Source organism: Alternaria novae-zelandiae, assembly GCF_023758075.1.
Source record: "Alternaria novae-zelandiae strain BMP 2774 chromosome Unknown scaffold_11, whole genome shotgun sequence".
In the NCBI taxonomy this organism is placed as follows: Eukaryota; Fungi; Ascomycota; class Dothideomycetes; order Pleosporales; family Pleosporaceae; genus Alternaria; species Alternaria novae-zelandiae.
Genome location: NW_026056971.1, coordinates 615,859 through 639,191, shown reverse-complemented (window position 1 = coordinate 639,191; position 23,333 = coordinate 615,859). Strand labels below are relative to the sequence as shown.

General features: G+C 53.0%; 7 protein-coding genes across 7 annotated transcripts; 3 read left to right on the top strand and 4 right to left on the bottom strand.

Moving 5' to 3' along the window:
* Positions 1 to 1,447: 1,447 nt before the first annotated feature.
* Positions 1,448 to 3,402, bottom strand: J4E88_005998 (uncharacterized protein; the record flags this gene model as incomplete). The annotated part of the gene is made up of 3 exons (XM_049399629.1): positions 1,448 to 2,997; positions 3,046 to 3,074; positions 3,146 to 3,402. 3 exons carry the CDS (start codon positions 3,400 to 3,402, stop codon positions 1,448 to 1,450), a joined length of 1,836 nt encoding a protein of 611 aa, XP_049254642.1.
* A 556-nt stretch (positions 3,403 to 3,958) lies between these two features.
* Positions 3,959 to 5,872, bottom strand: J4E88_005997 (uncharacterized protein; the record flags this gene model as incomplete). Its single annotated transcript, XM_049399628.1, has 4 exons — positions 3,959 to 3,985; positions 4,034 to 5,557; positions 5,604 to 5,776; positions 5,833 to 5,872. The coding sequence occupies 4 exons, from the start codon at positions 5,870 to 5,872 to the stop codon at positions 3,959 to 3,961; spliced, it is 1,764 nt and encodes a 587-aa protein (XP_049254641.1).
* Positions 5,873 to 6,221: 349 nt separating this feature from the next.
* J4E88_005996 (uncharacterized protein) lies at positions 6,222 to 7,380 on the top strand (the record flags this gene model as incomplete). Its single annotated transcript, XM_049399627.1, has 2 exons — positions 6,222 to 6,622; positions 6,669 to 7,380. The coding sequence occupies 2 exons, from the start codon at positions 6,222 to 6,224 to the stop codon at positions 7,378 to 7,380; spliced, it is 1,113 nt and encodes a 370-aa protein (XP_049254640.1).
* An 852-nt stretch (positions 7,381 to 8,232) lies between these two features.
* Positions 8,233 to 8,940, top strand: J4E88_005995 (uncharacterized protein; the record flags this gene model as incomplete). The annotated part of the gene is made up of 2 exons (XM_049399626.1): positions 8,233 to 8,744; positions 8,799 to 8,940. 2 exons carry the CDS (start codon positions 8,233 to 8,235, stop codon positions 8,938 to 8,940), a joined length of 654 nt encoding a protein of 217 aa, XP_049254639.1.
* Positions 8,941 to 12,043: 3,103 nt separating this feature from the next.
* On the top strand, positions 12,044 to 13,087 carry J4E88_005994 (uncharacterized protein; the record flags this gene model as incomplete). Its single annotated transcript, XM_049399625.1, has 1 exon — positions 12,044 to 13,087. One exon carries the CDS (start codon positions 12,044 to 12,046, stop codon positions 13,085 to 13,087), a length of 1,044 nt encoding a protein of 347 aa, XP_049254638.1.
* Positions 13,088 to 16,001: 2,914 nt separating this feature from the next.
* Positions 16,002 to 17,502, bottom strand: J4E88_005993 (uncharacterized protein; the record flags this gene model as incomplete). The annotated part of the gene is made up of 5 exons (XM_049399624.1): positions 16,002 to 16,076; positions 16,126 to 16,480; positions 16,661 to 17,033; positions 17,102 to 17,193; positions 17,432 to 17,502. 5 exons carry the CDS (start codon positions 17,500 to 17,502, stop codon positions 16,002 to 16,004), a joined length of 966 nt encoding a protein of 321 aa, XP_049254637.1.
* A 1,437-nt stretch (positions 17,503 to 18,939) lies between these two features.
* Positions 18,940 to 20,386, bottom strand: J4E88_005992 (uncharacterized protein; the record flags this gene model as incomplete). The annotated part of the gene is made up of 3 exons (XM_049399623.1): positions 18,940 to 19,401; positions 19,452 to 20,299; positions 20,353 to 20,386. 3 exons carry the CDS (start codon positions 20,384 to 20,386, stop codon positions 18,940 to 18,942), a joined length of 1,344 nt encoding a protein of 447 aa, XP_049254636.1.
* Positions 20,387 to 23,333: the final 2,947 nt, after the last annotated feature.

Here is a 23,333-nt window from a genome sequence, read left to right as displayed (position 1 = left end):
CGGTACCTTCAAGTTCTTGTGCGGTTTCTTGGCATGGAAGTTCTGCTGTGCTGTACGATCCTTTGTGGGCCAGCATCTCCACAATCTGATGGTGAGCTGAGACTTCAGCTGCGCTTTCATCGGAGCTATAACCCCGCGCTCTTTGTTTGCGTCGCCTGATACATACAAAGGCGATGATCAGGGCTACTAACACCGCCAAAGCCACGATGCCGGCTGCGATTCCTCCCTTTGCGCCGTTGGAAAGACTCTTTGAGTTGGTGGAAGCTGCGTCTGTGTTGGTTGAGGTATTTGACGGCGTCGAGGTTGGGGAAGTCGAGGAAGCTATCCATGTCGATTGTTAGCGATTGCTTTGTTGCTCATGGGGATTATGGAAACATACCCGTCACCTTCTCCAATCTCCCGTTCTTCAGGAAGCACCCTCGAAGGCCCAGTGTCTCACAATCTTTATCCAACCCCTCTACCAAATCCGGTGCCAACATCGCCGCATCAATCGCAAACCCGGGATACACAGCCGTCGCCGCATCAAACGTAGCGTTCATGAGCCAACAATTTTCGAATTCTGTCGCGCCGAGAGGTCGAAAATCGAAGCCGTAGCACAGCGGCTCTTTCTTGACGCAGCGACCCATGCAATCGGACCAAGTTTCTTCGAAGGTGGGATCGAGGAAGTCGACTTTGGCGCCAATGTCTTTCCCGCAGAGGTTTTGGAAGGGCACGGTGAGGTTGAAGTCGTGGTAGGTGGTGGTGTTGCCTTCGCATCTGTCGCTGTCTGATTGTGCGGTGGTGTGTGTGATGATTGTGAGAAGGCATGCGAGCCAGACGTATGAAGGCATTATGGGCAGCACGATAATGAGTCGTCCCCTACTTAGCAGACGGTAAACAGAGATCGGGAAGATACAAGAAAGGCCGGATTTACTGAGCACCTTCGGTAGCTAAAATACATCTTCTCCGTCTTCTCCCACAGCCTGGTAACGAGCATCGGCCCCCTCAACAGATGCAGCGGACATGCCGCAGACGATCCTCTCGACGTCAAGATCTGTACTTTACCCAATGATACTCGCACCGTGCATCTTCTCCTCCAGCCACATGTTCTTGGCAAAGCACGAGGCGTTCTCAGCCTTGTGCGAACCTCAAGAGCTATGCTGAGAAACTGGGTCCGTTGTAAGGGTGGAGTGTATAAATAGTCTGAATGAACGGGAGAGAAGACGATCTTGTATTTTACTGCGCCCTTGAACAGGAATGCTGCGCAAAAGATTGAACTTAGTGAGTAGCTAGCCTCGTCCGTCAGAGTGAGCGATATGTATGCCAAGAATATGGCGGTTCATGTGCATTGCGGGACGGCCTGCCGTAATCGTTGTTCATAGAAAAGATCAGCTTCAATGTTGATCAAATTTGCAAGTGTCGACTGGCTTGACGTTGTCAAGTAACCGCCATTGCTCTCCACCTTCCCTCAATAAGAAAACGGCCTAATAGCATACGTCTCCTTCTCCTCCGGCAGTGGCGAAACAGGCTTCTCCATAAATTCGGGGTACAAATACCACGCCAAGTGTTTGCCCTCCGTCTGCGCACTAGTCCACCCATTGCCCAACCAAGCCAACCTGTTGCTCGTCTTCCCCACACCATGTAGCTCTGTACCGTCACTCTGTCCCTCGAGCTCATCCAAATAAATATAGTCGAAGTCTTCCCACCTCGGACTCCTCATCGTCTCAACACAATGCAACGTACTTCCTGGCCAGAGCCCAACGACCTCGCCCGTCCCCTTGTTCTTGTACCAACTTCTGCATTCGTCGGCGAAGACAGTGCCCTGGAAGTAGGCGTCGACGTATTCGATGAAGTCCTTCTCGCGCGCTTCCTTGACAACCATGGCTGCGATGTTTTCTTTTTGGATCTTGCGGATTGCTTTGATGATGTAGTCGCCTAGGGTCTCGATCATGCACGTCAGGCTGCCGGAGCCGATTGCGGCGTTGGGACCGAGCATGGTGAAGAGATTGGGGAAGCCAGATACGGAGTGTGAGAGGTAGTTTACGGCGCGGTCCTCCCACCTTTTAGCAAGTGGCAGGCCGTTGCTGCCGGTTAGGGGGAACGGAGGTGGGGCTGAGGCTTTGAAGCCTGTGGCACACACGAGAACGTCGATTTCGTGCGTTTTTCCGTCGGCTGTGTGGATTGCGGATTCGGAGATGTGTGTTATGGGCGATGTGACGAAGTCGACATTGGGTTGCGTCAAGGCTTCGAGATAGCCTGGACCAGGCGTCAACCGACGGCACCCTGGGGAGAAGGAGGGTAAGAGTGCTTCGAAGATCTCAGGCTTGCTCTTCAGCCTCTCTTTCATGTGCTGATGGAACATATCCTTTGCGCCCTTTTGTAACTCAGTCCCTTTCATGGTAACAGCATGGATGCTGTTTCCATCTTCCTCGACTGAAAGCCTGAACTTGTGGTAATATTCTGGATCGTTCGCGAAACGATCGCGAAGCTCTGGGGGAATCGTCGAACCATTGAAACCGTACTTGTCCCATAGCTGTTGGCCGAAGGGAGGCGAGATCCACGTCTTACTACGCACAAAGGTACTAATATGAGTACCTGGTAGACGCTGCAGCGACGGGACAATCTGGATGGAGGAGGAACCAGAACCGATGACGCCTACTCGCTTGTTGTTGAAGTCGTAGGCTTGATTCCAGACTGCCGAATGCATGACCTCGCCTTTGAACGTCTCAAAGCCCTTTATCTCAGGCCAAGATGGTGTGTTCAAACCACCCCTCCCTGAAACAAGTACGTCGGCCTTGTCCTGTAGCACATCTCCTGTGTCGAGATTCTTCACTGTGATGTTCCACTTCGCAGTCTTGCCATCCCAGTGGCATGCCTGAATCTCATGGCGTAGCTTGATGAAGCGATCCGCGGAGTACTTGTGCGCTACGTCTTGGAGGTAAGATTGAATCTCCGCAGACGGGGCATAGAGCGACGACCAGTTCGGGTTCGGTTGGAACGTATACTGGTATGAGTGAGCTGTAGATTATTAGCCGTGGTTGTACTCGTAAGTTCAAGCTTGCTTACATGGTATGTCGCATGCGCAACCGGGATATCTGCGATCAAGTCAGTGAATGCACTGCGAAACAGTAAGAAGACCTTGGTTAGTCACAGAAGAAATGCTTACCTGTTCTCGTACCAAGTCCCTCCAACGCCGCCATTCTTCTCATAGATGACAAGATCGACATTTCTCAATCTCTCTGGAATGCGAATGCCGCAATAGATGCCCGAGTATCCAGCACCGATAACAACAACTCTCAGACGTCGCAAGTTTTCCACAGGCGCATCGTTGAGCTTGAAAGGCGGCTTCGCTGAAAGCCCATTGGCATCCTCGTTAATGGAAATGCCAGGCGCGTCGATAGGAAGGTTAGGTACTGCCGACATCGTCAAGAAAGAACGAGTTACACAATAGGAGTAATTGCGCGACGTGTATCCAAATTAAATGGTTTATTCAGAGGCTAGACTGGCCAGCGTAGGTGGTAGTATAGAGTATGACAGAAACGATCCAGATGATGTTGGCCGCAAAATGGCGACAGAGAACCGTTATAAGTACGGCCACCTACACCCCTCACCATCGTCAGGGTTGGCCGTATGATACAAGTGCCGAAGCAGTAGGCGGAGCGTTAGCGAGACGTCGAGTTACCAGTCGGATTCAGCAGACGGCCTGGGGTTCCACCGCTAGGCTTAGCCTATCAGAGCGCGACAGCCTCCGCATCTGTGTCGGCCGAGGCGCCACCCCGGACCTCCACATGCGTCCCGCTGCATCCCGCAACGCGCTCTTAGTGACTTCGCGGAATGTCCCCGTGAAGACTTGCGCGTTCGGCTCTGGATAGTTTTCTATCCGTCCTGTGCAATACAGCTGAGAAACCCCTGCGATGAGCGGCGCGATAGTTGTACCGCAGAGCTGCAATTGAGTTTGTTCCATAGACGATTCCCGGTACTACCTCGGAACCGTGACGATAGCAATCTGTAGTAGTGTAAGCAATTGGAAATCTTCTCTTCGCATTTTGCATACCTGATTTCCAAGAGCGATAGATAACCTAGAACTATCTGGCTCCCAACCAAGACTGTACTCTCCGTCTATGGCCGGGTTCCATTTGTCGCTGGGAGTTTCACTGGCGCGCCACGAGGCAATTGGTACATCTCTCTTTTCTACATCCCAAACAGTGACGGCATCGGGGCCTGCAGCAGCTAAGAGCGACCCGTCTGGAGAGAAAGCAATCTTAAAGGCCTGCGTACCATCCGTGGTAGGTAGATATTTGACGCATTTGAAAGGTTCGTTTGCGTCCCAGATGCGCGTTGCACCAGCCATGGAGCTCGTTGCAAGCAGAACAGAGGGCAGCGAAGAACCGTTCGTAAGGTGGCTGGTCTTTGATTTTACGCGGAAGCTGAGATCGGTGGGGTACTCATCAGGATATTCGTGGACCTGTAGTTGTATCGAGTCGTTGGGGTGGAGGATGCCAAGATAGTACTTCCTGTCTTCGATACCCAGCACGGCGATGATCCTAGACGCAGCGTCATACTTGACTGTTTCCCATGTTACTGAAGTGTCGAGGGTTTGCTGGGTAGTCAGGGAATCGTTGACTTGGTAGATCTTGAAGAGCTTGATACCACAAACGACAAAAGCAGAGTCACTTATCCAGTGGGCGTCGAATATGGCCGTGTCGGTGAATTCGGTCCATGCGGGTATAGAGTCGCTATCGTTCTTCCACACCTTGATGGAACCCTTTTCGCCGTCTGTTGATATCGAGAGCAGCAAGTTTCGTTCGGGGTTCCAGCGAAGCGTGTTGATGAGGCCGGCAGTGGAGGAGATGACCTGTGAGGCCTGGCCGCCTTCGGTAAGCTTGATGAGCTTGTCCATCATCATCTTCTCTCCGACTTCGTTGGATCGCTGTTCTCGCACAGAGACAGTGAGTTCGTTGTCGGAATGCCAGCATAGCGCGGTGACGTCGAAGTTGTCGACGGGTAAGGGTATGTCGAAATGCTGGGTAGGGGGTTCATGGCCAGGGTCTTTGCTCACAACGTGAACTTGGAGTAGGGATTTGCCGGCTGCGAGCAGTACAGGGGAGTCTATAGGCCCCCATAGCGTGTGTTCGATAAGACAGGCAGGGTCTGAGGGGGGAGGGATGGAGACGATGCCGGGAGTGAGATCAGCCACAGCGATGGCCTCAGTCTGGATCTCAGCGTCCTGGCCGATGCTGAGGGTGGATATGGGGATATCAGCAAGCGAGGGCGACTCGGCTTCCGAGACCATGGGCTCCGACTCAGCCCGCACGCTGTTGGTCACATGCGTGGTGCCGTTGTGCTCGATTTCCATGGCATCGCCGTTGACCTGGGGCTCGGGGCGCGGCTCGACGCCATTCGTGGGCTTCGTCTTCTTGCGCTTGAGCGTCTTCTTGGGCGGGGGTTCTTGGACAGCGCCGTTGGCCTCGGCGGCGAGTTCGTGTGCGGGAATGCCCTTGTCGAGGGTCAAGAGGTTGCCATTGCGCGCCGAATAGGGTCGTCCGTGGTCGCTGCCGAACTTGTAGCGCGGCTCCGTCTGCGCTCGTCAGTACCAGCTTCCCGCGCGCGTGGATGCGACGTACATTGCAAGCCTCGGCCTGCAGCTGGTCGAAGCACAGCCCGTCCTGGACGAGCCTGATGAGGGCGTGCTGCTCGATGTTCTTCGCAAAGGGCAGCGTGTCGGGGTCGCGGATCCAGCATCGCGAGAGTTGCAGGGCGGCATTACCGAATCCGGCCTCCTGAAGATATCGCCATACTGCACCTAGACGTCAGTCATGCAGGCCAACAGAGGCGTGGGCTGGGGACGTGTACCGAGATAGTTCATCGCGTTGCTGCTGAGAGTCTCCGCCATGGCGCATCCTGTACGCGCTGCATGCGCCGGGGAGCAGAGTGCGTAGGGTCGGTGATAGGCGGGGCGTGCTGGGTGCGCGATTCGTGGTGGTGGTGGTCGTCGAGCTGTACTGTAGGAGGATCGAAGGCTACCTGCAACTACTCAGCACTCTGGCGGCCGCTAGTCCCCACAGGATCTCCGTCCGAGCGTCGTTCATGATCCCTGCCGTCGACACATGCAGACGCTCCCACGCCTGCATGCGCAATTCACCCTCGACACCTCCACCGCCCGTCTGGACCTGCCCGGGCCGATACGTGAAGGACGCCCGACTGCCTCACCTCCCGCCTCCAGACGCCGCATTCTCCCCACCATGGCGCGCATCAACCTGCCCCCGCTCACTCGGGGCGTGCTGGCGGCCGTCGTATTCTTTACGCTGGTAAATTTCGCACTGCGACCCAACGCGAACCTGGTAGAAAAGATCGAGAAGCCAATCATCGGCGTGGGAAACGGCGTCCCGTGGCTTACCATCGTCCCCCGCTATTCGGTGCCGTGGTATCCTTGGGTCTTCGCGCTGGCGACGGTGGTGGAGCAGAACCTCCTCGGCCTCATCACCACCGGACTCACCGTCTTCTATGGCGGACGCTACCTGGAAAGAGCGTGGGGGTCTCACGAGTTCACCAAGTTCATGCTCTTCGTGGCCATGATCCCCAACATGCTCGCCTATCTGCTCTACATCGTCGGCTACCTGGTCATGGGCAAGACCTCTCTGATGTGCGTACTCGGCCTTCGTCCCATGCACTGTACTGACCAAGCATAGGCGCACGACCATCTCTGGCGGCATCGCCATCCAAGCCGGCTTTCTCGTCTCCTTCAAGCAGCTCGTCCCCGAACACACCGTTGCCATCGCAAAGGGCCTCATCCGCATGCGCGTCAAGCACTTCCCTGCCATCTTCCTCCTCACCAACACCATTTCCGGCATAATACTGGGTACCGAGACGGCCATGTTCCTGGCGTATTTCGGCTTCTTCACTGCCTGGATCTACCTCCGCTTCTACCGCATAAGCCCATCACTATCGTCTACCGCAACTGGCGACGGCTCTGTCATCCGCGGCGACGCCTCAGATACCTTCTCGTTTGCTCACTTCTTCCCAGAGCCCATACAAACACCCGTTGGCGCCCTCTCGGACGGCATCTACAACACACTCGTATCGCTCAAAGTGTGCATACCCTTCTCAGATCAGGATATTGATGCAGGCAACGAACAGGCGAGCGCCCGGGCTGAAGGGGGTTTACCCAGCATCATGAACCCTAACAGCAGGGGCGGTCGAGGAGGAGCCACACGTGCGGAGGCAGAAAGGAGACGTGCTCTCGCTCTAGAGGCTCTGAACCAGCGCCTGAACGCAGCAGCGTCTCGAGGTCCAAGTGCCGCTGCTCCGTCAGCGCCTTCTGTCTCTGGACCTACCGAGTCACTCGGCGAGACAAACTACGAGCCGGACCGACCAGAAGCACCCGAGAGATCAGGGGCGTAGTACACTCGCTCTCAGGGATATCTTAGATCGCTTTGATTACCCGTTGTCGTTCATATACCCGTGGCAGCAGGCGCCTCTCTTACTCCACCGAGTACCTACAAGTTTTGGGCATGGGGCATTGCGGCCGCGTCTTGTCAGCGTTACAGCGCTTTGTTTGGTCGCGTTATTGGAGCGCATATGATACCACCACTCGGGAGGGACTTGTCAGTATTCTTGTACCCAATTATTGTCTACTATCAGAATAGAGTAAGTCGACTGTTTACAAGTCCATCGTTCCATCCGCCGGCTGTTACACCTTGCGAAAGACGTTGCCGCGACGCAGCGGGCCAGTGCCAGAAACGGCACTTCATCAACAATGCGCACTCAAGTGCTCAACTGTACTCGACTTGAATCAGCACTGCCGTTGCGTTTCAGTCGACATGCATCTCTCATGCGCACATAATCGAGCGCCTCCCAGGCACCACCCGCACTTTTGAAGACTACGTTTCCGCAGAAGTCCTCGAAGGGATGCACGCAGCCTACGTGCAGCCTGGTCGCGTACTGCAGGTGATCAGTGCAACCGGGCATTTTGTTACACAACTCTACCCGCCGAGTCTCACGGAGCCGGTAGAGAGCAAGTGTCGTGACAGTTGATACACAGAAAAAGAAATTGTCGTCTCATATTGCTTTGGGAAGAAAGATGCTCTCACCTCCACGAGACGTACAACTCACGAGAAGTACAAGTAGACCGAGAATCTCTATAATTTCTGTAGACAACGCGCGTCCCATTTACATTTCAGTCCTATCAAATCTCTCTACTTTGACAGTAGCAAATCGCTCATCATGTATACATCCATCCTCACCACCCTCCTCATGACCAGCACCACTCTCGCTGCAAGTCTGCCCCCGAGCCCAGGTCATCCTTTCATCCCCTCAGAATACGTCCCAGAATCTGCACATCCAGCTGCAAAGCGACAAGGCCTCCCCCTCGGCGATGTTCTTGGTGGAGGCGATGTTCTGGGCGGAGGCGGTCCTCTGGGCGGCCTAGGAGACTTATTAGGCGCTGGAGGCGACGCCGAGAGCTCTTCTGCTGCGCCCGCCCCGGCTCTGACTCCTGTTCCTAGAGCATCAGACATCGTCATGACGACCACCATGGTCACCGTAACAGCGACCTTGTCTACGCCGTTGCCAGAAGCACCATCAGCTTCCGTGTCTCCCGTGCCTGAAGATCTGGCGGGCGTCTATGTCTGCGACGACATCAACTGGAACGGCGCATGTTCGCACCACTTCACCAAACCAGGCGGTTCAGATATCGACTGCGCGCAACTTTCTGGTAGGGAATCATCGATTGGACCCGATCCGGGGTTCTTGTGCGAGTTCTTCACGTTTGTTCCAATACCTCATCTCTTCGCGACTCTAGCTAATATGTTTGTTAATAGAAACAACTCTTGCCATAAGACTCCTGGCGTTGAATCTGATTTCCTCAGCCTGAGCTGGCCCGGTAATGCGGATCTGAGGAGTACGGACAAGGGTGATTTGAATGACAAGTTCTTGAGCTATGTTTGCTTCAAGGTGTTGTAGGAATGTGAACTGGGGAGATGGGGATTGAGAGTTTTGGAGGATTAGAAGGGGCTTGGAAAGGATTGAGTGAGAGACTGGTGCTTTCGTTCAGGTTCAATTGATGATGTTACGACTCACATCTAGACTTTTGGCATGCTGAACCCTTTCGTGCGTATGCTGGTGGATGCTTAGTGCCCCGTGGTTCCTGCACATCGAAGCAGCATATACAGTCGTTACTGACGATCGATGGCCACATGCTGCTTCTCGTGCAGACATGTTTCTTGGGGGTACATGTCAGGCACGCTACAAGCTCGCTCCTCACATACCCCGTTGTGTTCTTTGTTTGTTTATCTACCTGCTCCCATTCTTCCTCCGTCCTTCATCCTCCATCACCATCTTCTTCACACTGTTTTTTTAAGATACGACCCATTCTCCTTCGTTCTCAACCATCCTCACTTCTATCATCATATATCGCTTCCAACTCTCATTCATACCCACTATCGATACCTCAACACCCTATCGATATTTTTATCACATCGTCACCACATCTTCATCATTCCATCACTATGGAGGAGGACATGCACAGCACAGCCTCAGCGTATTCGGCAAGCTCCACAAGTCAAGTGCCTCTTCTCGGTCGGACAAGCGCAGTGGTCTCATACCAGTCCTCCGTTGGCAACATCGCTACGACAGTATGTATCTGATGCCAGAACTTCCCCATGTCATACTAACCCGCGCGACAGCCTATAATGCTCAAGCCAACCGACACATGATCCTGCGATCACCCCACAATCCGAGGACAAACGAGCCGATTCGTGGTTTTCCCGAAACGTTAGTGGACTGTTCCTTGGTATCATTACAACATTCATACCGCCATATCTCGCACATTCTTATCCAGTCTATCTATATCGCCATCGTTCTCCCGCTCGCTCTTGTCCTGCCACGATCGAAGGCTTCTACAAGAACACCACGGTTTGACGCAACTACGAGGTCAATCCATGATCGATAACACTTTCCTCGAGGGAGCCATGTATCCACAATGCAACATCGCTCTTATCGGATATATCGCTACAACGGTATGCATCCGACACTACAACTTCTCTGTGCTATGCTAACCGTTTCTTAGTATTCTTACGACATCTCTACCTTGTTCATCCCTCCATTGGCAACACTTCCCTAGAGGAAGTCAGATACTCGAGGACCGACATGGCATCGATCATCACGACACCACTATCGAGGATGTCCGATTTTTCCAGTGCATTTTCGGCAGCATCGTTACCACTGTATGTCTCTTACTCTAGAGATTCGCTACGTCTTACTGACTGTTTCTTAGTATTATTACGGCATCTCTACCTCATTCATCCTCATTCTTCGAAACATGTATCCTCAACAGTTGGAGATGTAGAAGGTGCGCGAGCAGCAGATGGCGCAACAACAGGCAGCGCAACAGGCAAAGCAACAGGCAGCGCAACAGGCGCTATCGCTGCGCTGATACCCCTTGTCACATCCGCGACACTCGAGGTACGTCTCATTCGTCAGCTGTCTCATTATTCAGAACTGACTTCAATATTCCAGCGTCCCGCCATCGTATTGCCATATTCTTGATATCCTTCCTCTAGGACGGTCCTCATTCTCGTCATCAACTATTCCTTCCTATCATCATCGCCGTCATTCAACAACATTCTTACGACATATCCATACCACCATTACTACACCTCCGCAAACGCTCACATTGTCGGTCTTTCTTGCTGAGCCACCCGATATCATGCTAACAAGAGTTCAAGATTACCCGTCAGAACTCCAACAGCGACGGAGAAGATGCGCTCGAACATCTGTTCCGCGCACTTGACCCCAATCATTTTCCAAGCTCTTGGACTCTTGAACAAGGGCGAGCGCGGCTCATTGCTATTATCTAGGGTGTCGAGGCTATATTCCTATCGTCTTTCATCCATCGATACCCTAACTTCGAGTGGTACTTCGACGACCTGAACACAGTCATTGTTACCTCGGGCCGCACACATTCGCAATTTTACCTTCATTCTCAACATCTCCATTCTTTATCGGCATTCAGCGACTGTCATCCATATCCTCGTTCTAGCCATGCATCTGCTCCAGTCATTTCCAGATCTGAGGGGTCTGCTCCTTATCGTTTCGCATTCATCCATATCCTATCGTTATGCTACGGCGTCGCACAGGTCAAGCTCGGTTACCTGTCCCGTGTCCTTGGAATCTACAACACACCGAGATTCAGGAACTGAAAGACCGTGTCAACGCCCGCGCATCGTCTTGTTCGATGCGTACATACCATTAGTAGCAGGAGCGACTGCGCGAGAAGTAAATGATCCCTGGGGTTCATGGGCTGGATGTTAATCGTCGCGATTTGAGGTCCATGTGGTTGGAAACGTCACCTTGAGAACTTTGGGAGCAGACTTTGTTGGTGTAGCTCTCATCTTAGAGAATACGATGCTCTCTTGTCAATCTTGCTTCCCATGTCAGTGATGCGGATGCTTCGTCTGACGCCGAAGCGCAGAGAAGGCATTTTCCAGTGTGCGATCGAGATTCAGAGCCTCGTCCTCATCTCCCACAAGCCCCGATTCTTGCATGACGCGCCAGAAGGCGCATTGTTCATCGTCATTTAGCTATATCCTCGGACTAAAGGACGAGAGCAGCCTTCGTTCGTGGAATTTATGTATTCCGCACCATTCCCATTTCAGTTTAGTGCATCATTTACCAGGTCCGCGATCGTCATCGCAACGGTCATCTTGCCACATACCTACGGCTGCACCCCCGCATCTTCTCAAATTTACGACTACCATACTGTTCTAGTGTCATGCGCAATATCGCAAAGTAAATGCTTGGCCAATTATAGCTACGCAACATGCAGTAGCATCGTGGCTGTAGAAAGATCGCGGAGTTCTCCAAAGGCTACCCGGTTTTCTTGTCCTGTGCAATTTATTCGGAGGCCACGATTCAGGTCACTCCGGAACTTGTTTACTATTCTACGAGATTAGTAACGGTCCTCCGTGTTAGTCTCGATACTAAGTACAATGTTGCACAGTATAAATTCGTGCGTAGTCTCAGTGCCATGACGAGCTGCGCATCTTTCAAATCATCGAATTTCATCATGAAGCTTTCCATATCCCCTCTCGTACTACTAGCAGCCATCGACAATGTCACGGCCGTTCGATTTCTCGGACGTGTGAATCCAGACACGCAAGAGTTGACATGGCCCGGAACCGGCGTATCCTTTACCTTTACAGGTTCCTCCGCTAGCATCGGCATCGAAGGCACAAGCGGCACCAACAGTGCTCAATTGACCATCGATGGCGTAGCGACTGTCATTCCTGATGTTAATGGCACTTCCATCAAAACACCCGCTGACCTCCGTAACGGCAAACACACGGTGGAACTGCGGAAACGATCAGAAGCTTCATATGGCACCATAACCATTGGCAACGTAACAACGGACGGCACCTTCGGTCCAGACATCTACGCCTCGCGCAAGATCCAAGTCATTGGGGATTCCATCACCGTGGGCTACGGTCTCGACGGCGTCAACCCATGCGTGAACAGCGCCGCTGTGGAGAACAACCCCAAGACCTACGCCGCCCTGGCTGCCGACGCATTAGATGCCGACTACGACATCATAGCCTGGAGCGGCATCGGTCTAACGAGAAACTACGTCTCTCCCACCCCCGATCCAAGCGACATCATGCCTCAACGCTGGACCAGATATGGCGCTCTCGATCCGCTGAACAGCTACACGTTTCCCGCAAACGCCACACCAGATGCTGTAGTCATCAATCTTGGTACCAACGACTTTGGCTATCAAGCCGGCATCCGCGACCCGATTGTTCCAGCAGAATACACCGCTGCCATGGTCAACTTCGTCAAGACGATCAAGACACACTACCCAGCTGCGGCTTTCTTCCTTCTGACATCGCCTATGCTTGGCGACGGATACCCTGCAGGTCAAGCGCAGAAGACTACGCAGACTAATGCATTGAACGCTGCGATTGCGCAACTTAAGAACAGCACGAAGATTAGTCTGGTGGATATGCCATCGCAAGGCTCAGATGTTGCATGTGACTACCATCCTAATGCTGCGACACATGCGGAGATGGCGGACATTCTGACCAAGGCTCTTTCTGGTGAGCTGGGTTGGTGAGGAAGAAGAGTTGTTGTGAAGAGGGTTTGAATATGTATATACTTTGAAACTGTAGATGTATCTAAGATTATTGTTGATTCTGAAAAACGTGGGTACACGATGAACAAGTTGTGAAAGTAGATTATCAAGCGTATTGTGTAGACGTATACTCTGTTCGACGCAGTTTACGTAGGCGAGATCAATCGCATCGCTCGCAATCAGTATCTATGCAAGAGGTGACATGCAGATGTTCAACTCAAAAGCCCACGTGGTACAAAGTGTACCATCACAACATCTCTCAAGCAAGCGCGTTTGTTCCAAACCATCACATCTGAACAACACTGGCCTTTTGTCCAGCCCTTCTGCCACAACTCTCATAATAGCTCACATAAACTATCGAGAAGGGAAGCTTTTGGTCTTTCACACCATATACCCCGAGAGTAACTCTTCCACATCCACAGCCCGCATCCCAGTGATAAGGCATTAGGCACAGGCATCACCCTTCTACATGCTACATCTGTACAAATCCTTACTTCCACGATACCACCTTTCTCCACATGACCCTTTACACCGAAACATCTTCATACATCTACAACCCACCTCCACCGGTCCACCCCCACCTCACGCCACCCCAAAAGACCGTCTCACCTTGCCCCTTCCGCCCACAATATTCGCCCCCCGAATCGGCCCTTCACTCACAATGGAAGACCCAGACTATCCCCTCAGGTCAAGATCCAGAATCCAAAAATCGTATGATAATACATCAAAGTTCACCATTTCGGACCGTCGAAGGAAAGTTATCACCTGGACCCTGGCGCGGGGGTTCCGCTACTTTTCGAGACACAATGGCACCCGTAACGAGGCTGGCTGCAGTCCCAATCCGGCGAGGTGGAAAGCGGAAAGCATGTTGATAAGGGAAGGGATGTGTTGCGTTACGACGCACGCGATTGCGCCATATAAAGTTCTCACCCTCGGTCCGTTCTGGGGTGTGGACAACTTTAATTTTCCAACGCGGGTTTTTGGGGAATCTGGAACCTGGGAAACTTGTGTCTTCGATGCGAGGCCAGCATGGGGGCTCTTTGGGGAGTGGGATTGTCTCGTGCGTTCGTTTGGCTTCTTCCGGCTCTTTGAGTTTATGGGTAACTGGGGTGCTGGTGGTGCGTGATGCTGGATCCTTGCGTTTGCTTGCATGTCGGAGGACCCTTGGGATCTACTTGCGTGCTCTCGCGCGTGTGCGTACGCAGTATATCCTTGTCGTAAGGGGTAGGCTGCGTGAATTCTTGAGGCAGCTCGGTAGCCGTGTAGGCTATTGAAACCGTATTCGAAGGGGTTGAGAGAGAACTGTAGTTCGTACCTACGCTGGTTGAAAGATTTCGCATTCGCATTCAGCCGTGCGATAGCGTTGATAAAGGGTCTTAAGGTATGGGGATGGTGGTCATCTGATGGTCAGTGCTGCTGTGGGGTGAACCGTCCTGCGCGATGGATGCCAAGCATCGCGAGAATGTTTAAGCTAGTCTTCCACCGTAGTAAAACAGCGACATATTGTTAAAAATTGACGTGCTCATCGAACTCAGCCAAATTGATACGATTTCGCATTCGCATTGAGACAGCCAAATCACAACTCTCACATCCCTAGTGCAATGCGCAGCCCAGCCACTCGACTGGCGCGCTCGTACGAGCGGCGAGACACAAGCGGCCATGAGTTCCGTTGCATCGCGTGGAACCGTTCTGGACGGGCAGCCGCTTAGCAGCGAACGCTTGTTTGAACATGTTCTTCAGCCACACACTAGCCATGCCGACGCGGTGGCAGAACTTCGGCATCGGTGGATGCAAAAACCACAAGTCCGATCATAGTCAAACCCCAAAGTTAAAATCCGCATTTCACGGATATCTCCAGATTCCACCTCCGCTCAACCCACGAGTTAAACATAGCAACGCGTTTGGACCACTTTCACCCTCGGATCGGAGCGGAAGATCGGTGGGTGAAGTGAGCATCGTGATCTTCATCATGGTTTGAAACCTCCTCGGAGGGTCGGCAGTCGTAGGAATTAATTGGGGAATAAAGGCGACTTGACTCGGCAGGATCTGAGGTGATTACTGATAACAATGATTGAATCCTGAGGGTGGAGGAGGTCGCTGAGTAGTGGCAGGTGGAGCTCTCGGAGTCTACCGCATTTGGTCACACAATCCTCCTTGGGGTATGCTGGCTGCGATATGTGGAGCGTATCTGGAGGTGGCTGAGGTGTACGAACTTGTCGAAGTAACACTAACCGGGAGAGTACAATACTCCGCGTGTTTGTCGATCATCGTTTGATGTCAGTCTAAAGGTGCTGGTTGTGGCTGCATGTTAAGCCTGTCACCGCGCAAGCCAGTACGACGCACATGCATCGTGATAGTACAGTACATGCCTGTAAGCGATGTCTAGCGGTGATTGATCCCGCACCTTGAGCATGCGCAGTAAAGATCAGCGAGATCTCGCAGGTCTTGAAACCTTATTTGTGCGTGGGGAGAGTGTAGTTTGACGATGATATAAAGTTCGATCTGCTCCATGCTAAAAGAAGCTAACTCGCTAGTTCGTATCGCGCAACGTGACGGACTAGACAAGTGCCTCACCATGGCGTCCTCTTGCGCATGCATGTCAACCCGGCTGACAGCGGATTTAGTTTAGAAGCACCTGCCACGAGTTTAGCGGAAAGAAGCTGTTATAGAAACGTGCAATTTCATTAATGCACTTAGTGCGACGCCTCATGCTGCAGCAGTGGCTTCGCCCATAGATGCGGGATCTGAAGGCGATCTGCAGATCTTCATAGACCCATGATGTCTATCGTCTGAAGAATAGTCCAAGTCCTGATGCTGATCCTAACGCCTATACCGCCAGTGACGCCGTTAATTCATATGCTAGATGACTGCCGTTGACCGAATGATGATGCCTCCCTTAGTCGACGGGCGCGTGCTTGAAGAGGAAACTAACACTCTCGCCGTTGTGGGTACGCCTGCAGGCCTCGGCAAGCTGTGTGCCGTTAGAGCGGCACCGTTCCAAAGTATAGGGAGTTACTTACGGTCGGACTAATATCGATTGTCTCGATGCGGTCGCACAGCTCCTTCTTATCTTCATGGGGTACGGTGTTGGTGACGACGATCTTCTTGAGCTTGCTGCCGTTTAGAGCTTCAATGGCATTGCCACTCAGTATGCCGTGGGTGACGATCGCGAGCGCATCCTTTGCACCCTCGGAGATGAGAACGTCCGCTGCTTTGACAAGTGTACCGCATGTGTCGGCCATGTCATCGACCAGGATGGCAGTCTTTCCTCGTACGTCTCCGACTAGCACCATGCGCGAAACCTCGTTGGGGCGCGTGCGCTCCTTGTGGATGAGGGCAAAGCCAAGGTTCAAGCCATCCGCTATCGAGGTTGCCCTGAAAATGCGTTAGTACTAGCACATTCTAGAAGTCGTTCTACGGATGACAGTCCGAGAGTTCAGTATGGCACAGAGTAAGACTTCGGGTCTTGAGTTCGCGCCGTTGTACCACTGCTCACTGCCGTACTCGGCACCAAGACTTGGGGAGGTTGTTAGCAGATAGGACGTGTGGTCTTACCTCTTGGCACCCCCCGCATCTGGACTGACGATGACACAGTCCTTGACGTCCAGGTTTTCGCGAATCCACCTGAGCGTGCTGGGTTCAGCATAGAGGTTATCGACGGGGACATTGAAGAACCCCTGAATCTGACTGGCGTGAAGATCCATTGTGATGACGTGGTTGCAACCGGCGGTTTGAAGCATGTTTGCCATGAGTTTTGCGGTGATTGGCGCACGGGACTTGTCCTTCTTGTCCTGGCGGGCATACGGGAAGTTTGGAATCACAGCGGTGATGCGGCGCGCAGAAGCGGTCTTGCATGCATTGATCATAATCAGTAGCTCCATGAGAGCATCATTGATGTCACCTGGTGGTGTGGATTGCAGGATGAAGACTGCGCTGTGGTAAGCCGAGCACTAGACGCAGCGATACTCGATCCCGTATAGATATGATGATGCATACCATCTTCGTCTCGAACGGACTCTCCAATAGTCACGGAGGTCTCCTGGTTCGAGTACTGGAGCACCAGAATCTTGGTAAGCTCGATTCCGAGCCTGTGACTCAATTAGCGATGCAGTTGGGGCACGTGCTTAACACCCCGAGGCTCTGTTTCTGTGTCGGTTTCAGAAGAAAAAAGAAGAAAGCATCAAAGAAAAGCCGAGTGACTTTGCGGATTGTGCGATACCCATTGCTATTGCATGATGGTGGGGGTAAATATGTTGCAGTCGTTGGGCAGCTGCATGCCAAGTCGCAGCCTCGAAAGAGCGTCAGGAGTGAAGAACTTGAACGTACCGGTCGGCAACGAGAGCAGCGAGTTCGGGATAGCTGTTGCCGGTCAATAACTTGATGCTGTTGGTAGCCATGGTGGTGAGTGTGACGGTGGAAATTATGGCTCTCTACAGGTAGTCACGTCGTCGCCCAAAGAAGTGAGGTTTTTCGCTAGGCACGGACCATGCGGAGAAAGGTGGCGCCGACCCAAAGAGACTGGAGCGTCCGGTCGCGGCAGGTGGAAGCGGGCCCTCTCACCCGACTACTTGCTCTATCTCGACCAATATGCCGACCTTTGCACCTGCTGAAGAAGTTTCATCTCTGATAAACGGCAAATATGCCTTAAGCCTCGATGATGGCGGGAAGTCGATGCACGATGCGTGCCGTGTGTTGGGATAGGCCTTGCAGTGTTCTAATCGGCTTCTGAAACTTGACGGCGGCCGAGATCCGTATCTGGCCCGCTGTGTGTTCTGGGCGCGTCCTACATCTTTGCACAGGTCAATGGATATCGACGCAATGTACGTTGAAAACTCTGCAAAACTCGTCCCCAGCTCAACAAGGGTGAGAGCAAGGAAATTGATGTGACTGCTGCGCGGGTGCGCGACTGTGCATCCCCGCGTAACACTATAGACACCCCGGCAACCTATAGAAACAATACTCTGGGCAGTCCCCTCTCATGTTCCCAGCCCCACCGTATGCCCGTTTCACCGGACACCTCTCAAGACGCTGCGATGTCGTCGTCGAAACAGCCTATAATGGGCATCATATAGCAAGGACGCCAGTCTAGCCACGTGCGGTACGTAGCTCAGTGAAACAATTCGAGCTCTAGAATGCGCACTCCTCCGAAGCTGCACTTGCTCCACTGCGCTCGCAGGCAGATTACCTACTATCGTCGTGACAGCAAACGTCACAGCCCGGGCCTTAAAGACGAAAACTGGTCGCCGTACGGACCAGGCCCGTCAGTGCGAAATCTCACGCAAGGCCCGAGCAAGATGTTGGAAAAATGACGATGTCTCGACATGGTCCCTGAGCACGATCAGCGCCACCAGGATTATTGGGAAGAGACCGAAACACTTGGCTTTGAAATGTCATTCTTGATTCATCTACCCCTGCAGGTAGTACCTAGATACATGGTGCGCCACAATAGCGTCCTGCCCTTGTCAAAGCTCAAACATGAAACGCCCCCAACATGGTCATCGCCATTCCTGACATCGTGATGTAAGAGAAAGCATTGATGCGCAAAAGACTACTTCGAAGAACAGAAAGGATGGGCAAAAGCTCGGGTATATATGCCAACGTATACAATAAAGCAGAATGTCGATGGTATGAGCGTTCTTTTGTATAGACAAATGTCAAGGGGCCACCCTGGAATAAAAGAACGAGTAATGGTAAGAGCAAAGTATGCTTGGGCCGTTATGGTACAGATAAGGAAGTCGTGAGAAGTCCGGGGGTCGAAATTAATGGTACGCCGTCAAGGCAAGGAAGAGGGTATCGATGATGGAAAGATAGAAGAAATGAATGTCGTGAGGCGCTCAGCAAGATTGCTCGCACATCTTGCCGATGGCCTTCTCAATGTCGGAGAAGAGATTTAAAACGTGTCCGTCGGCGTATATCTTGATAGACTCGGTCTCTTTTCGTTCATGTCGAGATGGGCTGTCGATCTTTACAGGGCTTCGAGGTGGAGTAGTTTCGGCTACCTGATCCCGCGCGCTAGGGTTGAGCACAATAGCAGCCGCGACGTGCTCGAGTAGCTTTTGCCGAAGTCGCAAGCGCCGATTTTCGGCTTGCTCTAGTTTCAGAATGAACTCGTCGATCGAGATGTCCAGTTCCGCCAGTGCCTCTTCCTGTTTGAGAAGTGATTCGCGTGAGAAGATGACAGTTTCTCCGCGCCTCAGATAAGCAATCATACGGCCATGTAGCTTTTGGCGGCCGGCACGTAGTGATTTGTAGGTCTTTCGAAGGTAGTCGCAGCGCTCGTCGAGTGCTCTGAGTTCCTATAGCGACGTCAGCATTGGTTATGTGGATGGTGATGTGAATAGCTTACCCTTGATAGTGATGCTACGTCACGTTTGTTCAGCACCTCGAAGTTGCCAGCCTGGTCATAGGCCTGCTTGTGGAGTAGCTTCTTGTCGGCGTCGCTCATACGTCTGGCAGCTTCTGGCACACGCATGCCTTCAGGCAATTTCCATGCGTCAGGAGTAGGCTCAGAGCCGTTGGCCTCTGACATGGTGCGGCTGCGATCTCTCTTGCTGTTGCGTCGCTTAGGTCGACCTCTTTCCATGATGGACGATTCAGACATGTTTCGGTTATGGGTAGAACTTTGCGATGAAATAGGATCTCTCCTCTCAGTACGCGGTGAGCCTCGGTTCGAGGCGGGTGATGATGCATAGAAAGGATTGGTAAAGGTTGAGGGTGGGGTAGGTAGAGGAATGCTGCCATTGGGCGATCGCCGGAGGTCCATCGCACTCAGTGGTGTGTTACCGCCTGAGTTCATTGATGCAGGCGTAGTCAGCTGTGGCCGGCTTGCTTTAGAGTTCAGGATGAGTGGGGCTGGAGACGTTTTGCGTTCAACGGCTGGCGATTTAGGAGGTACTTGTGGGCGCAGGTCGGATTCTTCGTCGATGTTGGCGGTCTGAACCTTGAGATAAGGTCTAGGTGTGGCACCGGGGCTGAGGATTGGTGACAATGGTCTTCCAGAGGCATTGGGCAGATCAGAGGACATAGGGCCGTTGGTGTGCTGAGATGGGCCAGGGGAAGGACCAGTCACACAGGCCATCATTGCATCGCCGAAGGGTCCCGTCCTCCAGTTAGAGCCGGGAGCACTGCACGATCGCTCGTGACCGAAAGCCTCGTAAGAAAGCTTGCGAAGAGGTGGTCTCCCTGGGATAGTTGCTGGACAGATTATCAGCCATGGCTCGGACGAAGAGATGTCAGTTCACACTTACGAGAGTCGATAGACATTTCCTGAACGGTAGTCATGGTGTTTCCAAGCTCAGGTACACTGACTTTCCTCCTTCTTGACAAGGATCCAGTACGCTGCCAGAAGGGTAGACTGCTCTCAGGCAATACGGCAGTGTCACTGAGGGAAGTGGCAGAACGACCAGCTGAAAGGGCAGCCAGCTTGTCAGAAGATTCTGGGTGCTTTGGCAGTCCGACAGGGCTTTTGGCAGATGGCCAAAGTTGGTATCTGGAGGTGCTTGGCTGTTGGAGAGTTGCCAGCGAGGGGCTCTTGGAGTGGGAAGAGATGGTGGGCGATTGGGAGTCTCGAGTAGCCTGAATGTCTCTGAGTGAGCGTGAACGTCGGGGCAAATGGTAGTTCATTGCAATGTGGAGTGGAGCAGAGTGGCTTACCATCCTGGAGGACGTTTCTAGAGTTATATAAACGGGAGACTTTTCGGAATCCGAGCGCATGCAATTGGCAATGTGTGCCATGACGGACGTTTGAGGTTGCCGTGGCTCACTGTCTGAAGTACAAGGTTGGTGAGACTCGGGAGGCGGGCACGTCAAACATGAAGGCTTTCCCTGCATGTATGTGGTAAAAAAGACACTGCAGCGGGTTAAGTGTGGCTCACAAGCACTAGTGTTGATACCTGCAGCAACGAGGAGGGCCCCTGCAAGACGCGAAGTACCAATAACAGCAAAAGTGTCTAGGCTGTCGGCGGCGCGTCCCAGGTGGGATTGGCGGGAGTTGGGTGAAACGCGAGCCTAACCTCGCATGTCTGGCGATTCGTGGGGTAGGCTATATCATCACGCAATTAATGCCTAGGGTGATCTGCACGATGGACAGCGCGGCACCACCCTTAGCATCGAGCACAGCGCATGGTTGCGACGGACGGTGCCTTTTGGCTGCAACATGTTGATCTGCAGCATAGTGTGGAGGCGAGTAGCAGCGTCGACTGAAGCATCAGGTGAACATGTCTAGCGCCAGCGAAAACGGACCTGATGCAGTTAATCGACTATCATCATCTATCGTCGCCTTGCGGACCGGCTGCTCATATGCCAGGCGGTTTATCAATGCCGGTGGACTGCACCAAAGCGGTAGGAAAGCCGGCCCACCAGCTGCGAACAGGGCGACGCAGCTAAACGGTCGCTGGCGACTGAATAATGGCCCTGGTGGCGAGGTACGGAGCACCAGTGATGTGCATGTTGTTGAGAAGAAAACATGTGCCCCGTGCTGGCGTAGTGCATTGGACTCGGTCGCAGTTCAGATGAGGTTGTGCAGCGGCGCGCCTCTGGCCGGCACGCGGCGAAGACGTTGGTGTCAGTGAGTTCGGGGAGAGGGAGGCAGGAGCGCCTCAGGAACAAGGCAGATGCAAGCGAACGTTTAGAACTAGCAGGGGGGCGCCATTGGCTGCGGAAGCGGCCTCGTGGCATCCCTGGGCCGGAAACAGGGTCATCACGGCACAGCTGCACCCGCTCGACTCGTCAAAACTACGAGCTTTTCTAGACGATGACGCTCAAAGCTTATTGCACGCGTTGGTGCGACCCTTCAACGCCGCCCTGGCAAGGGCTTCCGCTCCACTCCACGACGGCCAAATACCGTGAGCGAGACGGCATATTCCACCGAAGCCCATGTTTGGGCACCCTCTTAGCCAACACTCGAGACGACGACGATGATCTCCAGTCAGTGACCCCTCACATCACTTGTACTGTCATCTCAGCGACTCTTCGACAAATCGAGTCCCAATCTCCCACACAGCAGCTATAGGCGGGGGCCGCAATCCGTCGCTTAATTGCCCACGGAGAACGTCCAAAAACATCGTTCGGTGAAGGATTCATGGAAGAGAGTCACGTCTAGCGTACGTCTGGTACTAATTCGGTCTGTGGTTTGTCACTTGCCGGTTCCGCTCGACGGTTGCGTGGGATCAGGTAGATTCCTGGTCCAAGCTGCCGTGGGTCCCTGACACTGTCTCTCCATCTTTTAACTTTGCGCCATACTAGTGCCCATGCCTAGTTCTTCCTTCTTCATACGCCTACGCGAGCAGCACCGTGACTTGCGTCCATTCACGCCGACATTGATGCGAGCACGAAAGCGAATCTGAACGACCCGCTTTGCACTTTGTCTGCGATTCCCGTCCGCTGCGGACCACAAAAGCTTCAACACAACACGTGCAGTGCCGCATCTGCCTCTTTCTCCCGAGCCTACTACGCCGTTTCACTCTGGTATCCGTGCGGTGGCTAGTTATCACACACCACAGCCGAGCGTCGACCCCCACGAAACATTATGCGAAAGACATGTGCGCTCATCTTCTTCCCTATCTGCCTATAGGAATGATAGTGACGGTGCTCTCTCCAAAGGTGATGCCTCGTCACGTCAATATGCATATAACTATAGCTGGGTACGTTGCGCTACTGAATTTCGGCCTTCGCGCACCGACTGCATGCAAGTGCTTTCCGACTTCACGCCAAGCGACGCAGTGAACGGGCCAGTCTCAGCAAGGGATTGCTGCACGAGAGCCACCAACTTTTTTCGCAGAGTCAATATCGTCCGATTTGCACCACATGCGGTTACCGTCTTGCCTGTTCCTTATCAAAAGCACTTTGGTGTGCGGTTCGTCTTGCTGTTCATACTTTCGCCTGGCCCATCTTCCCCGAAAGGGGACGTCTTGGCTCCATCGCACCCTGGCTCTTGACTGACTGTTCTGAGCGCAGGCTGCATATCATCACGTTCGGTTGGTTCGCAGGCAGCGAACGGTCCTCATCGTGCAGTCAATATTGGTCCGTTACCTACGAGTAGATCATCTCGCGTACAGCTGCTACAGCACCAGTCGATCGGGCGTTGAAGGAATCAACCCGCTGCACATGTGAGAAATAGGCCGTTCCCCATATATCATGACATCACGTCGAAAATGCGTGCGTTCGTTCTGATTGCTATGTGCCGGTTCCGATCGGTTCGAGAGAAAAAAAGCGCCACTCCATTATCCAA